The sequence below is a fragment of the Acromyrmex echinatior genome, chromosome 4, assembly GCF_024713525.1.
Source record: "Acromyrmex echinatior isolate Ae372 chromosome 4, ASM2471352v2, whole genome shotgun sequence".
NCBI classification, from domain to species: Eukaryota; Metazoa; Arthropoda; class Insecta; order Hymenoptera; family Formicidae; genus Acromyrmex; species Acromyrmex echinatior.
This window is the reverse complement of record NC_141855.1, coordinates 3668891-3687476: the sequence shown is the minus strand read 5'-3', so window position 1 is coordinate 3687476 and position 18586 is coordinate 3668891. Positions and strand designations below refer to the sequence as shown.

Below are 18586 nucleotides of genomic sequence, written 5' to 3'. Positions count from 1 at the left end.
TGTATATTTTGAAACAATATCTTTTGATTGCAGAATTAATTATCACTACCATTGCAATAGAAACCTCTTCACGTTTTATTTTTATTTTATCATATATTATATAAATATTTAAGTTATATGTTTGTTTTTGCATATATTGTCCTATTTGATTTCAATTAATCTATAAATAATATTTGTACATTAAGCGAACAAAATGTGCTTATTTTACTGCGGAATTTCTTAACTACGGTCGGTATTCATAGTCGGTTCTTATTTTAAGACCATGTTAAGTAATGTCTTAAGCTGCTAATATAGTTCTCTGATTGATTCATGACATCTTTAAGACTGTACTTAAGATAGTCTTAAATATAAGAACCGATTATGAATACTGGCCTACGTATAATCTTTTTTTATATTTTATGTCTGTGATTCCTTTTTTCTCATATCTTTCTTTATGGAGCAACTGCCTGAAGTGTCTATTTTAAAGTAACTTCTTTAAAATAGACACTTTCAACTGCATGCATTCCCATCCTTGTCTAACCCTAATATTGCACCTTTTCGCATTTTATACTTTTTACATAGATCGAAACTTTAATAATGCTTTATTAAAATATTATCTTTTTCTATCGATTTGTAATTGCAAAATTAGTTATTCTAATTAATCTTAAAAAATGGTATATGGATTCACTATAAAATACATAGCATTATTGAGCCTTTCTTTTATCTATCTGATAAAATTTATATTTATTTCTTACTTCAAAAGTTAAGTACAACTATTTCCTATATTGTCCACAACTTTTCAATTATATAATTTAGTAAATTCAATGGTTTTTGTGAAAAACGATGTGAAAGATTATTTTTTTATAAATCGAACTCTAACAATATTGATAATACAAACTCTTCAAATTAAGAATATCGATATCTTTAATAGTGATATCTTTAATTCAGTGACAGTATTTTAATTTTTTTTAAATAAAATTTCACTTCAAAAAATTAAAACGTATGAAACTTTTTACAACGAAGTTGTAAATAGTATATAGTAAATAATACATAATTATATGTCCTTTTTTTTAGAAAAAATAATTTGTTCACAATTAAGCAAAAATCATTTATACTTCTCTTGGAGCGATATTTTTCGGTCTATTAAAAAAACCTCCAAATTCATTCCTTTTTAACAACGAATTAACAATAACTTTAGTTGATTGAACTTTTCACCTCTCTTGCAATAAAATTCACTGCAGCAGCAGATTTAGTGATTCAATTACTACTAATGTTTGGAGTGATATCTCAGCTCATTGTAATAAAAATTTTGCTGCTAAAAGTTTAGAGTGAATTCTTTTAATAAGCTTTCAAGATAAAATCTTTTTATATAAAATTTATAAAACATATAGAGTATGTTTGATATTAGGTGTAACACTGTTCATACGTAGATAGAGCGGACTAAATTGAATTGAAAAGTCCTGTATTATTTGGCAGTTTTTACAAAAAATAGTAACCAACATTAATTATTAAAGATCACCGAATAAATGCATATTCTTCCAACCCAAGTGCGCGGCGAAATGCGACCATCCAGCATGATCACTCGAGGTCGCCAGCGCACGTCGCGTGATGCAAGGCCGATGGGGAGTTGTTTGCATTCCATTATTCATTACTGAAAATCTATAATATACATAATGTAAACTATAATAAATTTTCAATATTTAGTTACTCGATAATTTCACTTAAATATATTAGCAATTTTTAATTTCTTGAATTTTAAAAAATTTGAATAATCTAAAAATCTCTAAAAATTCCAGGAATGTTTTTTGATGAATAGAACATCACCGATATTTTGCATAATTTTTCATGAATTTAGAAAAGAGAAAAAAATTATAATAAAAAATATATATTTTTAACGCCATTCTCGCAATGGTGAGAATAGGGAGTTAAAACTTGATAAAAATCTTTCATTCATGGAAGCCTAATAATTGACGTATAGCAAGTCTAATTTGGCGTAGGGCGTCAAATTTTATACATATATATTCTTTGATTACATGATAAATACTATGGTATTTAAAAAATAAATTATTCTGCTTAATTTTCTCTCTCTCTCTCTCTCTCTCTCTCTCTCTCTCTCTCTCTCGCTCGCTCGCTGTAATTAAATACAAATTCAACTTGTGATTGATATATTTGGTATCTCTTTTCAAATATTCTATAATCTTTTATATATTTTTTAAATCTCCATTTACTTGGAGAGTATTAAATTTTAACGATAAGTACAGAATATAATTCTAGTTTAATTTTTCAATTTAAAAAAAAATTGGTGAGACCATTACATTATAAATTCTTTTGATTTGTTTTTATAAAACATGATAAATGCATAAAACATGATAAATATATATTGTCTAATTTCTGTTTAAATTCAATTAATTTGTAAAATTGTAAAATTATATTTTATGTTACGGGTGCAGAGCGTCCCTTTTTTATCAAACGCTTTATATCAATTTTCATTAAATCTAAATGAATCGCCACGGCTCCAATCAATATGAAAATCGGTTGTTTTTAAAGATGGCCGTTCTTGCAAGATGATCACCTGGATGCACTGCATCTTTTCAATCCCGATTTAAACGGCCCTGATCTTTCTCCCCAAAATTGTTGTCGTCCCTGAGATGTAACCTGTTGCGACGCACGCACCTTTCCTGTCTCATCTTCATGCTCGATATCCATCGTCTCTTCCGTCTTTCGTCCCTAAGGATTTCTCTCTCCCATCCCCTCTCTCTCTCTCTCTCTCTCTCTCTCTCTCTCTCTCTCTCTCTCTGCGTCCCTCGATGAAACCAGCCGCCCACCACCCCCAACTTCCAGCACTACCCCCAGCTACCAGCTATGCTCAACAGCGAATCGTTTTCTGGTGGTGCACGAGCCCTGGCAATGGTCGGGCGCGTATAAAGTCAGTCGGGCTAGCCCAGTATCGCGGTACAGTGATACCTAGTAACACACATCCATGTCAGGTCGTGATAGACGTACCGAGAACGGGATCAAAAATCGATAAAAGATATCTCGTATTTTCATATGTGAGGGTGCTTGAATGAATCTAAATTGTGATTGGGTGATAATTGTAAATCGCGATCGTTATACAATCAATAGTGTATCGAGATCCTAACGAGGGTAAAAATACAATTAATCATTACTGCGTGTCACCGAAGCTATTCGCTTGTTACTATTCGGGCGACTGACAATGAATCATGTCAGTATAGCATCTAACTAATCGTAATTCGTTATTCGATTTAGACATTTATTTCGTTCTTGGAATGGAGAGAGAGAGAGAGAGAGAGAGAAAATAGGCAGCTGTGACGTAAAATTAATTGGATCGGGCTACGAGTAGAGTAACGAGCTGTGGCCGTGCACGACCGCTGAACTATAATGAAATCAGATATCCCTTTATTCAGTTTTATATGCGATTAACAGAGAATGTGATGAACGATTGTGATGAGCGAGAATTCTGTTAATGTCTTGTTGACCAAGATGAATTTGTAGAGTAGGACAAAAAGGGACAAATACAAAAAAAAATAATTGTAAAAATGTTGTCTTTAAGGAACTTAAAATCAAGCCAAATAATGATAATATAATTTTATCGTTATTTGGCTTGGATTTAAGTTCCTTAATTCTATTTCCAGATAACAATAATATAATTTTCGAGGAACCTAAGTAGGTACGTCAATCAGAATAAAATCAATTTTGGTCGATTAGAATAATTATCGATGGCATAATCATGGCATGTGAAAGTCAGTATCGCCTTTTTTATTTTTCATAGTATTTATTGAAAATCAATTTAGAGTTCTTTTTTGACTAAATGCTTTATATTACAATGATCCTCATGACGAACAAATCCAATAATTGATATAACATTTGGAAAAAAAATTAAAATAGTATAAGAGTTTTAATAATATTAATAATTTCTTCATAATAATATTCAAAGATAAGAAAGAAAAAATAAATTTCGAGTACTAAATTACATGTGTTAACAACTTAAACTTTAGGAATAATTTTCTACATAGAAAAATTTTACGTAGTTTTTTATTAAATTCAATGAAATGTAAATACAATACAATACAATACAATACAATACATTATATAAAATTAATATTCTACTAATATCTTATACTAATATATTATACTAATATCTTTCAGGACATAAAGCTGTGTTCAATAAATATTACAGAATATCATTACACAAGCCTACACAAAATATTTTGTTTTTTACTTAGAAACGACGGTATATAATCCTGAAGATTTCTGGCATGATTAAAGCAGATCCATATCTCAAATTGTTCCATCACATCAAATTTCCGAAATATTTTAATCTTAAGATTCCAAAAAGGTCCATTTTGGGCAAATTCGAATATCTCGTAAATCTGATGTGATGGAGAAATATGGATTGCGGATTTGACTTCAGCATAAAAAAAATCTATGAAAATCAGCTGTTAGGTTTTATAAATGGATCATAAGCTGTGTTTCATCATTCCTGCAAGTACAGAAAATTTATAGTATCGTAACGTGAACTATAAATTTTCAGTATCTGCAGTAAATAATATTTTTCCTTACTCATATCTTTCCTTCACATCTGATTTATGAAATATTTGAATCTATTTATTCCAAAAATGAATAGATTTTTTTTTTAAGAACTATAAAATTAGAACATCTCGAAAATTTAACGTGATAGAGCAATTTGGACTATGGATTTGTTTTTAGCATGCCAAAAATTTTAGGATTATAGACTGCAATTTTTGTCAAAACTTATTTCGGCCTGTATTATTATCTATACATTGTTTCGGCAGTTTATTAGTTTTTATTTAATATCAAAGCAGTAGTTAATACAATTTTAATAGCGTATATTAATCATTCACATTTTCAAATTTATAAGCTAAATAAATTATTGTGAACTATCTAATACTTTTATGACAAAAACCTAATATATTGTATTAAAAGCTAAACTAGTATTCTTAACAATATATGTCTCTAATGCTTTAATTTTTTTCAAGTTTTCGGATTTTCAAGAAAAATCCAAACTAATCGTATAAATGTATCTCGATTAGTAATGAAAGTATATACGTATAGATGTGCGGGATTATATCTGAATTGCTCCAGATAAAGTAACGAGATAATTAATCGGCTGTAAATGTACGACAATATCATAACATAGCTAATTGATTTAACGAAAATAAATTATGCTGTAGCCAAATGTATCTTTATTATACTTCAAATGGTTAATTAATGTGTCTGATTTTATTGACAGTGAACAAAATAAGAAACTATGCGAAATATTGAAAATACTATTTGTCGATGCAAAATTATTTAAGTATATATTAATTGAATCAATTATCACAAACTCTAATAATAGATATAGCGGATTAGATATGCATTTAATTGTTTTCTATTTTTAATAATTTATCTTCATTTTCAATTAATCTATTTTCCAGATAACATTTATGTTGCATAAGATATCTAAAGACATCTTTTAGATATCTTATGCAACATGTATGTTATTTGGATTGGTAGATTCTTCTTTCAATGCGCTATGTAATATTTGTAATATTATAATAAAAGCTTCAGAGGAGTGGACGGAGGATGTTAATAGCACTTCTACTAAAAGCTCTTATACTATTAGTTTATGTGAAAATTTATTTGCATTATAGTCAAGCGAGTAAATAAATATTGATTTTTATCAAAAAAGACATAGAGATTCACATGCGATTTTCTGTGAAATTGTTATTCCACGTCGAGAAGAATTCGAATTGTTTCCTAATAGTTTATTCGGAAAACTACGTCACTTTCCAAATACTCTGGACGCGAATGTAAACTTTTGTGTTTGCTCGAAAATCGTGTAAAGTACTCCAGAATTGATTACTGAAGTAGTGGAATCGCAAGTGTTTAGCGCGAATGACCACAAAGTGGTTTCACGATTACAGGTACATACAAAAGCAGTAAATAGCTTATGCCAGATCCGAATCATCGATATCTTTTTGTTAATTATCCCAGAGAAGTTCCCGTCGTGTTAAATTAAAAGTTGCGCGTATTGTCAAGGAAACAATAGTGGTACAATAAATCGAGAATCAAGCCAGTAGATTCGTCTCGCAACTTCCTTGAACTCAGACAGTTTTACATACATTCGTCAAAGTGCCGGACAAATTGTCAGAGGTTCTGGGCGATGTCCTGGAATTATGCGGCGGAGGCGGAGGCGGAAGTGGCAGTAGTGGTGCTGCAACTGGCGACAAAAACACATCAAGGAACACATCGAGCGGAAGCGCAGCTACTAAGATCGGCGCTATGACAGGAGTAGCGATAATCAAAGGTAGATGGGCCCCAAGAAGCACACGTTCGCAGCTTTCTTCCATTGCTAATACCGACAGTGCCGACAGTACAACTTCGACCAGTTCGGAGGTACAGCTGCATATTTTAGAATTATACAAAATGTTGAATATTTGCTAATGACTTATCCTGGCGAAAATAAAAATCGAAACGTATGTCAATGCAGGGGTGGGCAGTATTTGAAATACAAGTATTTAAAATATGTATTTGAATATATTTTGTATTTTGTATTTTCAAATATTTTTTATAGTACTTTGCATTTTGCACTTAAATACTTTTTTAAAAGTATTTTGTATTTTATTTATAAATTTATTTAAATTATTATTAACATTAACATTTTTTTTTTATAAAAACCGCATCATTATTGACTTAATCTATATATAGCGTTTATGTCTCAGCATTCATTTCTCATTAAATGCAAATGGCATAGATAATAAGATACTGATAGTAAGAGTAAGAATTAATGCTCTGTATAATTAAAGGAAGAATAATTAGAGAACAGTAAATAAGAATTTCAACCTATCAGAAACTGTATTCCACAGTACATGATACAATTTTTGAAACGTTTTTTGCCTACTCCTGCGAGGATTTTAAATAAAATGGGAAAATAGTATTTTGTATTTGAAGAAGTATTTATCAAAAATACTATTTTTGTATTTAAATATTTGTTTATATTCAATTTACGTTCTAATTTTATTTTCTCTTAAAAATAATTCTTATAATACAAAATATTATTTTGCATTTTATGTATCTTTAATCAATTTTTCTGAGATATTTACATATATCTATATTTTCTATTCCATATGCAAAATACAATTTTATTATACCTCAATTAATTTATTCGAATATATGAAATCTTTTAATTCAATTACTTCTAATTCGAGACCTAAAAATTAAATCGAAAGACACTTTAACCAATTTCGAACAAGCTAAACTTGAGATTCAGTAAGATATCTATAAAGAACTGAGTTCTCCTTTAAGATTCTTTTAAATTTTGTTCAAGACAAAAATCGTAAAAAATATTATCTCGGATTATTCACGAAAACTTTAGACGCACGCGATAGTGCTTTGTTCTTTCAACACTTCGGAAATCTGAATGCACTTGTTGCTCCTATTATGGGCGTCTCTCTTTATTGCGTGTGTCATTTTACTTACTGTTTCCCTGTATATTTTACATCGCATGTGCAACTAATCTCGCAGAGATTTAATCATAATTGCTCTTTATCTTTTAAGTAATGCTACTTCTTTGGTATGCAAATTTATGATAATTTATTTTCCAGAACATTTGACTTTGACAATATTTAAAGAATAATTGAAACTTATAAAAATATTGGAATTGAAATTGATAAAAAATTATGAAAAAACAAAATTCTGAAATAAAACTTGTATAAGTTTATCGAGATGTTGTGTTCATGTAATGGAATCACTATAAGTAAATTGAGTTTTAGAGCTCGCTATAGAAAAAGTTAACTGAAAAATTATACAGAAGTAATCAAAAGAAATATACACATATGCGTGTAAAAAATATTCCAAAGTAAATCTTTTTATAGAAACAACTTTTACAGCGGTATAATATTCGTAATTGATCAAACGCACAAAATAATTTTTCGTTTCTACGTTCAATTCGATCATAAAAATTTAATTAAATTTCGATGTTAAAAAACAATTCTAGTTTCATATGTATGTAACCAATATAATTTTAAATGAAATGTTTAACAAGCAAATTTAATACTAAAAAATCTATTTTTTGGGGAAGCATCTATTTTAATTTGCATTATTACATTCTGAAATACTACAGTAGTATACTCAGTAGATAACTTCAATTATTTCTAATTAAATTTGAATATATAAAATTAATAGATATTTTATAAAATTAATAGATATTATAATAATAGACGATTTATTAATTAATTATAATGTAGATTTAAATTTAATTTTTGCACGTTTCATATCCTCGTTGTATCGCTTTTATTCTAAGAATTCACCTGGGTCACTTATTTTAATCATGATTATATTAAATTCTACTTTAGTATTCATTATATCATATACAGGGTTGGCCATATTCGACGGAAAGATGTTTTTTTTTTCAATCATGGGAAACGTCGTTACTCGATCTAACATCTCTGTCAAAAGTTACAGTGTTTGCCAGATCTTTCGAATATGGCCAGATCTTTCGAATATGGCTAACCCTGTACATGGTTGATGATGATACATTTTCCAAGCGAACATGTTTTACTCCCTGCCTCACTCTGTGCGAGCTCATCGTTCGTCCTCGACTATTCTGTTCGTCTCTTATATGAGGCTTCATTTCAAACATGAAATGTTTTATCTACTACAAGGAACTTTGTTCCAGTATGCTGCGTAGCCGTCACTATTATGTCGGGCAAAATTTGTATGATAAAAGGAGTTCATTTTTCTGCCATGAGGTAAAAATTAAAGCGAACGTTATAACAAAAAAAGTTTTACGAAAAGAAAAAGAAAGAATTTTTGTATTATGCGTATATGAATTTTTAATATCGTGATTTCACAGTTTCACCATACGTTTCTCCATATTATCGAGATAACTTTAATTCAAATTTCAAAAAGAAAAATTTCAAAAAGAAAAGCACACAGTTTTTTTTAATTATTATTATAATTAAAATAATTTTCACAATGAATTATCGTACATTTTCTAGGGGAATAAAAAATTTTAAAAAAAGGAACTTAAAGAATTGAAATTAGCAGAAGTGTTAAAAGAAGCTGAAACTTTCTTCCCAATAACGAAATGCCTTGTATATTTCTTTAGTCTAACTGTGCACAACGAGCATCATTGAAAGGTCTTTTAATATATTGCAAAAAAGAAAATCTGCAATCAACAACGTCGGAAAATCACTTCAATAAACTAAGTATGCACAATAAAAACGGTGCTCGCGAAAAAAAAAGCTGAAGAAATATTAAGAAAGTTCTCTGAAATCCTTAAAAACAGATCTTAAAACAGGCGTATTTTAATAAGTTTATGTGAAGGTAAATTTCACCTTCTTTCCGATCGAAATCCTGCATACATCCATGCGTATAGCTAATGTTTATATTTTATTATTATCATAAACGTTTAACAAAAAATTAAAAATTTTATTCTCTAAAGAGAAATAAAAATATTATTTTAAACAAAAAGGAAAATTAACAATTAATTTTAAATTAAGATAAATAGCGCCGTTTCTATATAATCTCAATATTGATAGTATTCGATTTCATATGTCTTTATTCATTGACACTAAATTTAAAAAAAGGTATAATGAGAGTAAGCGCAATTAACAGACACAAAAAATTATAGACATGATTTAAATATAATACATACAAGAATGTTTTTATTTAAATTGCTCGTTTTGACTTACTTTGAAGTCTTCATCTGCTAATATCAATCTTCTTAGTTAGCTATCAATACTTCAGGTCAGTCACTTCTAGATTTTCTAACTCAAAGCGAGAAAAAAAATCTTTGATTTGCGAATAATCTTAAATACATGAGGAAATATGTAAAGAATGAGGAAAATGTCAAAATGTAAACGCAATTTTTCGCGATTTTAATTGTAAATTCGTGAAGACAAAAGAAATTTCGCATCATAATACAGTTAAATTAATAAATGAAAACTAGATAGTTGATGCGTTCAACGTCTGAAAAAAGTCTTTTTTCATTGTTATCGGTAATTTTACATGTCCTTCGTACGCGGTAGCAATTTCTTTGACGATGAAATGCGCGTCGTAACCTGATGAGTTATGGAAAACTACAGGTATGCAATGCAAATCTTTATTCATCATATACATTTACAGGTCTTTTAAAAATATTCGTAAGACATCAAATAATGTAAGCAATAGTATTGTTTTACTCAAATTCATTATATGAGAGGATCATTAATTAGCATATATTTACATATCACATTTAGATTCTTATATTAATTTTTGTATGCAACAAACATAAATCGATGAAATAATATCGTCGATAGCAAAATGATGACGATTTTTATGTTTTGGTTTGTTGGGCGGAACCGTGGATTCTGTTCATGCTCTGTTCCAAATATCGATCCGTCAAAGGCAGCTTCTAGCGACCTCACGTAACTATACCTGTCCTCTCGGTACGATGAAACATAAAGTTGGTATCTTTGAGTCTTTCTTTTCCTCTCCCTGACTTTATAATTCAAAGGTTCGTTCTTATGAAGGACTTATGAAAGATACTTTGAAACTTCAAAGAGAAATCATTTGACTATCTTCGCCATTTGAAGAACTATCCTTAAAACCCTTAAGATATCAAATAAAAATCGCATTTCTTTAAGAAATATAATTATATTCACTGCTCTGTTAGAGCATCAAGATCTATTTATTGGATGAGTTCAACAATTGCCATTCTAGACTTAAATACATTGAAATTCGATGGTAAACGAATTAACTTTTGAACGATTAAACTTTTTAGACATATTTATTATATCGATTAATAATACATTAACATATGATTGATATCATATAATCTACATTTTTTTGGAAGATATGTAAATTTTTTTTCTAATCACATGTTTCTCAGAAGAGGGCCATTATCATGGAATTGGTATGCAATGTTATGTTTTTATCCTGAATTCCATAATAAAAATATTAATTTATTAATTGCCTTTCTTCTGACCCATATATTTTATTTTTTAAAACAATTGAGAAAAAAAGTTTTATTAATATTCAACGGTATAATAATTCTAGCAAACATCAATATAATAAATCTGCATTCATATAAGGCAAAATTTTTTTCATTCTTCCTTATGTATTTTTCATCTTAGATAAATTAACTAGATTTCTCAATAATTTTTCAAATTTAAAACTTGCATACTTTAGTATGAATAAACTAAATTAGATTAAACCACAAAAAGACTGACTTCTTCGAACCGCTCAAGAGTAGTATACAAAATTAATTGTAAGGAGAGTGCAATGCCTCATGTGTAGGACAAATTCGCAAATTATTAAAAACTAGAGTTTCTAAACATAAAAATCATTAACAGTAATACTAACGAACGTTCAGATAAATTATTTACATAATTTTGATTGGAATCATTTGATAATCTTGTAGGAGGAATAAGGAACTCTATTATAATAAACAAATAAATTTGATTTCTGAAGTGATTTTTACCAAGAAACTGATTAACAAATTAAATTACAAACTAACTTATATTTTCTTGATCTCCATTATAATGACGTTATCATTAGCTCGAGAAATTCTGTTGCTTCTTAATCTTATTATATATTACACTTATATTTAAATATTTATATTTTTAGCGGACTTCAGTGGTGCTAATTTATGAGTTATCGTCGTGTCATAATTCATTCCTAATGATTCCAACATTTCTTGTTGTTCGTTTCATCAGAGCGAGAAGCACACTAATACTGAGCTACTTCTTCGGAAGATTCCCTTCATATAAACTTTGTTAAAGGGGAGTGTTTGGTGGAGAGGGGGGGAAGGAAGAGGAGGAAGAACGATCTTCCATATTTTACTTATGTTATAGCTCATGTCTCTGTTTAAGTTATCTTAAAGTTCTAGAGCCTCCTTGTACTCTCTTGGAAAATATGATGCCGTTGTAGCTATAATAGTCGTTTTATCAAATAGTATTTGATGGTGTTCTGATTCAATTCTGTGTTCTACCAATGATTGTATGACATATTTTAGTATAACATTCCGTTTAGTATAATTCGATTATTCGATTTTTCTTCATGCGCACATTGATCGTTCTTCCGATTTCACCGATGTATACTTTCTCGCAGGAGCAAGGTATTTTATATAATCTTGCAAAATTGAATTGGAGACTTTCGGTCTTTAAGATTTTTCAAGATTTGCCCAATTTCCCTTGAGGGTTCAAAAATGATTTGGATTTTGCGTTTGTTCAAAATCCTACTGATTTAGTCTGTTATTCCTTTTATATATGGGAGGATAGAAAAGCTTCTTGTTTAACTCATCCTGTTCTTTGTCCTGATCCTGTGTTTGCTGATTGTGTATTTATATTCTTCTTAATGTATCCGTTTCATTGCAAGATTTATTTTAAGTGGCTAAAGTTCTGTTTGCAGGTGTTCTTTATCAAAGATATTTAATGTTTTATGTACAAATAAGTGCCTGTTTTTGTGCTAGATGATGGTGTGATTCGATATGTAGGTATCTATCAGTGTATGTTGGCTTCCTGTATATTTGATGGCCTCAGGGTATTGTCAGCCTTTTTTGTGACAACATCTAGGAAAGGGAGCTGTCTATTCTCTTTTATGTTCATAGTAAACCTGATACTGGTTAAAGTATTGGGACTGTAAAGTTCTACAATTGGAGCAAAATTGGAGCGAGAGTTACATGCCCTCATGCGTTTCTATATATTTAATATATTTAATTAAAAATCTACTCAGCGGGCTTCCTGTTGATTTATTGTTGGCATATTAAAGAAAATTCTAATCGTCTAATTTTTTATTTTAGGAATTTGTCGCGAAGGAGCAACACACGATACAATCGTCGACAACCGAATCGGGTAATTATATATGAATGCTTTTAAAGAGATCCTATAATTGTTTGTTAATATATTAATTGTTAACTATCCCGTTAACTGCCGAAAGTTCGTAGATTGATTTATCTTATAAAATGATATAAAAATACAATTGTTTTTTATAAATTAAAACTTATAAAAGTGGCTTAAAATATAAACAATACAAATAAAGAGTAAACAGCCGTAATGCAGAATATTGTTAGCGAAAGTCAATTTATTTAAAAATCTGAAAAAGTATAAAAGTATAAAAGTATAAAAATATAAATAGTTAAAAGTATAAAAATTTATAAAATCTAAACATTTCGATTAAGTTTTGACTACCATTAGTAGTTAAAATTATCATAAAAGGTATTACAAATTAAAGAATGTTTTAAAGGTGTACATACTGTCTTCAGTTTCTTTCAATTGAAGTAAATTATTAGAAGATGTGTTATGCACAGCACCTGAATGTTATTTATACAATGTTCAATTTGATTTGCCAATAACTGAAACGTTCTTCCTTATGTATGTTACAGATTTTTTGAAGAATAGATTTTTTTCTGTTTTGAACGCTGTGTGCAAAACAACAGGTTTTATAGATTTTAACGTCAGATTTCTAAATAAATTGACTTTCGCTCGCAATATCCTCCTTTGTGACTGTTTATTTGTATTGTTTTTTTTATAATTTCAATACTATTTTATAAGAAAAGTTTATTATTCTTTAAATTAGACTATTGTACAAACATAAATCATGCAAATTATGGAAATGTGCACGAATTGCAAGCAGAATTAAATATCCATGGATGTTATGATATCATTTTCGCATAAAAAATAAATATAAATTTTTTAAATTAAACGTATCTGTTATGCAATTATATTGTACATACATACAGAAAGAGAGGTCGATTTTGCTGAAGTATCTAAAAATTTAGCTAGATTTAAATCTGAAAGTAATTTTGTTAGATTATTAAAATAATTATGTAGAATGCTCAAACTTGTTGCTAGAATATCAAAACTTTTTGCAGTATTGCTCTTCGTGCTTGAGATTCCTATGTAATTATTTTAATGGTTTAACCAAATTATTTTCAGATCTGTATTTAACTAAACTTTTAAATACTTGAGCAAAATCATTCCTTCCGTAATAAAATTCAAACATATTATATTCATTTAATAGTTTCTGTAGATAAATTCCTAAATATGGCTATTTTTTAAGATGAAAAAGTAACTTGCCTTCTTATAATTATGAAAATGATTCATAGGTATTTGTCTCTGAAAAATTACACCAATATCAAAAAACACATTTAAGATCTTCTCCAATAATTTCTAATGCAACTATTTCGCGCATATTTGATTATTCATTTAGAGATTTTTTTCTCAATATTGATGCACGTTTGGCACATCATTCATTCTCACGGATAGAACGAAGAAATTTATAATAAATTAAATAAACCATTATCGCGCATAATTGCAAGACTTTCGAAAATTATTTCTTTTAGCTATTAGTATAATAATTTTTCAATCCGCTTAATTTTATATAATACATTTCCCTTGGAGGTTTACCCCATCAAAGTCGCAGTTATCCAAGCGATGGTGGAAGTAGCGGTCGAACATTGGCGAGAGACTCGTCTATCACCTCACAGAGTTTGCCGAAGGGAGCATCTTGCTCTTCAAATTATCGGGGATCATCACCTCAAATCAGAGCATTCGATCCGAACGGACGGCATCATGTTCAACATGAACCTTTACATGCCGCCTCTTCGTATCCACCTGGCAGAAGCTCGAGGTTAGTAAAAAAAAGATATGATTCATGGGAAAAGACATTAAAAATACAAAAAAAGGCTTCAAGTATATATTTTGCAATATCTATCTTTACGTAAAATCATTTTATAAATGTATTCTAAAACATATAATAAACAAAAATAAAAAATAACATTAAAAAAGGAAGTAAAATTAAAATGCAATGTTCTACACAAAATACAATACGTGGATGTATAATAGTTTGGAAAATTTTCCCAGATCTCCTTCGCCAGCTCGTGCAGCATCCTTGGATGCACGTTGTGCAAGTCCTGCCAGTTACACGGGCAGCCTGCATGGTGGAAATACGTTACCTTCACAGACCTCTTTATCATCCGTAGCAACGGGTATAAGTTCCACTTGCGGGTGTTCACCGATAAATGCCGTTCAAAGTACTTCCAGACAGACCAGTCGTTGCTTATCGCCTCTTCTCATTCCATCGCCACATGCTTCTATAAGGTATATAATTATAAAATTCTCATAAATGTGATAAATATATTGAATTCTTTATAAAAGTGTAAATAACGTTATTTCTATATAAAGGAGATATAATAATATTCAGATAAATACACGACGAAAGTGTCAATATTCTTATATACATACAATATTTTTATATATATATGTCTAATGTATTATAATATGTATCAGTATAATATTATTTCCACAGAACAATTAATTTTAATAAATATGGATAATTCTTGACAATTCTTTTTTTTTATAAATTTTTAAATAAATATTCTGATAATAATATCAGTTTTCTTTCTCTTATGAAGCATTGATTAAAAAGAGGTCTACAGGCTTGTATTATCAATAATTATATTAAAGTTTTATTGTGAACTTTTATTAATATTAAGCACACAGAAAGATGTTATAAAATTTATTGCTGTAGTAGCGATAGTGGTCCCGTTCCACCTGCTTCTCCTCTTGGTTCTTTACAACCAGATCTTTATCAAAGACGTGACGGTCCTGTCTTTCTTAGCGCTCGCAGGTACATAATAAAACTTTGCTTATAAAATATTCCTGATGATATTAAATTGGTATTTCCCGTTACGTAAAAAAAAACCAATTTTTGTGCAATCGTAGGACGGGAAAGCATTTGGGCAGGCTTCATCTGCGCTTGAGATACGATTTTGATAAATCAGATTTAGACGTGCATTTGATCGAGGCACACAATCTCGCAGGCAGCGACCAAGGTGGTTTTAACGATCCCTATGTTAAGTTGACTCTTAGCCCAGAAGTGGACAGCAGGAAAAGACAAACACAGATCCATCGAAATGATCCAAATCCATTTTTTGATCAGCATTTCAAATTTCCCGTTAGCTATGAAGAACTGCAGGAGAAGACACTAGTTTTACAGGCAATTACATATCATTGAATATTGTATAAAATCGATTTATATGATCGATTTATAGAATAGAATAGAACACATTTTTCATAATTTAATCAAGATCTGAAATAACGTATAACATTGTAATTAGGTATTTGACTACGATCGTTTTTCAAGAAATGATATGGTGGGCTCAGTGAGAGTGGCCATGGATAGCCTTGAATTGGTTTCTTCTACTTCCTCGATAGAAGTTTGGGGTGAGATAACGAGGGAACGAAAACCACCGGAAGAAATTCAAGAGGTTTTGGTTTCATTATCTTACTTACCGAGTGCTGAGAGACTCACGGTTCTCATGATGAAAGCTAGAAATCTGTTTCCCCAACAGGTAGAATATATATAATAATTAGATCATATTACATCGATATATCAAAATAATAGGTTTCTTTTTTCTGTAATCGCTCTTCATCTTTTAAAAAAAAAAGTAATTTTTTTACTTGTTTCTGAATAATAGAAATGTTTATATAATAATGTTAATTAAAAATTTGCTATGTGTTTTTTTACACCAATTCATTCATTTCATTATTCTGTTTATAATAAAGTATTAAGGTACGATTATTAAAAAAATTTATAATTTACGAGTTATTTAACATTTTGTATCAATATGTGTTAGAATTAAGAATTTAATTTATAAAAGATCTTGTAAATTATTGGATTTTTTATATCTCTGTCTTAATATTTTTATATGCAGAATAATTAGAGAAATCATATTGTGTAAAAAATCATACAATTCCATTTAAAAAAATAGATGTGACTTCATATCTTTTTGACGCCTACACTCAGAAGAAAAACAACATGACTAAAGTACATCTCCCTTGAAACCGTCCCACTTTCATCTGAAATATTTTTTCCCATCATAAAAAATTAAGCAAAATATTTTAGATGCTCAAGTTAAGGAACATCCTATATATCGTCTAATTATTTAGTAATTATCTTAAACAATAAGCGTTCTAAATATGTGATACAGGATAAGGAAACATTGGATCCGTTCGCGAAAGTTAGTCTTCTTTGTGGAGAAAGAAAAGTAAAGAAGAAAAAAACAGCCGTTAGGAAGGTTACGACAAATCCCATTTGGAATGAAGCAATGTCGTTTAATATACCTGCCTCATTACTTGCATCGTCGGCTATAGAGGTATATATAACAGTCGATATGTTTTTTTAAATGCACAAATAAAAAACATCTAAGTCAAATGAAATGAAAAAAATTAATTTATACATAATTATGTCTATGTAAGATATGCGTGTTGGACTCGAGCAGTGAACTCATCGGTGGAAATGCTATTGTCGGATCCTGCATCATTGGACCGGCTACAAGTGCGGACAGCGGTAACAATCAAGGACGGGAGCATTGGCTTCAAATGACGCAGTCTCCGAGAAAGCAAATTGCTGAGTGGCACACGCTACATTAGTTTGATCATCGTTACGATCTAACCGTTTGATTGCCCGAATAATTCACGTCCTTGATCGAAAGAACTACAATCTATCGTTGTGTAATGTCACATAACGAAGATCGAATAAACATATAACATACGAAAAATATAGCGATTATATGTAAAATGACAAAAAACAATATGTATTTCTCGTCTTAACAAAAAAAGAAAACAGAGAATCTCGTGATGCATCAAGAAATCGTTCTTCTGCGTTTTTATAGATATATTGATCGTTAAAGATCCATAACATTTCGTCGCATTGAATGTCGATGCTCAAGAAGAAAAGAAAATAATCTTCATATAAATATTCTTCGTATATCCATAACAGAGACACTAACAAGCACTATATTTCTATTTTCATTCATTGCACAACAATTTGAGCTATACGCGTAGTCCAACTGCGCATTTCTTAATTTTGGATACCTAAACGATTTAGAGACGTATTTTTGAAATATTCATGCATTAATAAAGATTCTTCGCGAAATGACAATGAAGAAAACGTGATCCAAGCTGTGAAGCAAAAACAGAGACAGATTTCACGTTTCGCTTAACAAATCAATAATTAAATGTACAAACTAATAATTATAAAATAAGATACAACTTGAGAAGACAGTTATCAGGTCTAAGTACGCTCTAATTAAATTTGTGAATCTGTCTTTATTAAGAAGCTATCTTTCTCTCAGGTATGTCTCGTATTTTTCTCATTATTATACTTCTACTCCTTCCTTCTCTTCTAGAAAAAAAGGATTACATTGAAAACCTAAATTCTGTCATTGTATGACAAATATGGTCTAAAAAAATATTTAAAGTATTCCGGCCGTGTCTATAGCTTATTGACTGATCAATAAAGCCTAATATTCCTGCAAACAAAGCATGCTAATTGTGATAGCGTATTGATTGTCGTTATTAATGTGTATTTTGTCGAATGTATAATTCATATACTAAACAAATTGGAACATAATGTGTGTAAAAGAAGAAAATTCAAAATGTCTTTCATTTAATATCAAATCGTGATTAACTCAATAAAGACAAACATTGATTTGTCATCCGCATAAATCATTCTTAGCAATGCTTAGCAAACAAACTAATGTTATTTGTCGTCATTTTGATGTCAAATAACGTTAAGGACATCATTTTAATGTTAAAAT

The 18586-nt window shown here is 29.5% G+C and overlaps 1 protein-coding gene across 6 annotated transcripts; it reads left to right on the top strand.

Annotated features, from left to right (window-relative positions):
* Window positions 1-2845: 2845 nt before the first annotated feature.
* On the top strand, window positions 2846-17617 carry Sytbeta (Synaptotagmin beta). Of its 6 annotated transcripts, none has more exons than XM_087406084.1 (11): window positions 2846-3123; window positions 3633-3667; window positions 5995-6396; window positions 12785-12836; window positions 14385-14613; window positions 14847-15083; window positions 15514-15612; window positions 15708-15981; window positions 16103-16336; window positions 16976-17140; window positions 17244-17617. In XM_087406084.1, the coding sequence occupies exons 3-11, from the start codon at window positions 6283-6285 to the stop codon at window positions 17415-17417; spliced, it is 1578 nt and encodes a 525-aa protein (XP_087262210.1). In that variant the 5' UTR covers window positions 2846-3123; window positions 3633-3667; window positions 5995-6282; the 3' UTR covers window positions 17418-17617. The 6 variants fall into 6 exon arrangements, with proteins under 6 accessions (XP_087262210.1, XP_011052842.1, XP_011052844.1 ...); XM_011054540.2 differs by having other exon boundaries at window positions 5925-6396; XM_011054542.2 differs by lacking the exon at window positions 3633-3667 and having other exon boundaries at window positions 6152-6396.
* Window positions 17618-18586: the final 969 nt, after the last annotated feature.

Coding starts and splice junctions, on each gene's coding strand:
- Sytbeta (XM_011054542.2), top strand. CDS start 6,283: ATGACAGGAGTAGCGATAATCAAAGGTAGATGGGCCCCAAGAAGCACA. Junction 15,613..15,707: donor GTCTTTCTTAGCGCTCGCAG/GTACATAATAAA, acceptor GTGCAATCGTAG/GACGGGAAAGCATTTGGGCA. Junction 16,337..16,975: donor GAAATCTGTTTCCCCAACAG/GTAGAATATATA, acceptor TATGTGATACAG/GATAAGGAAACATTGGATCC.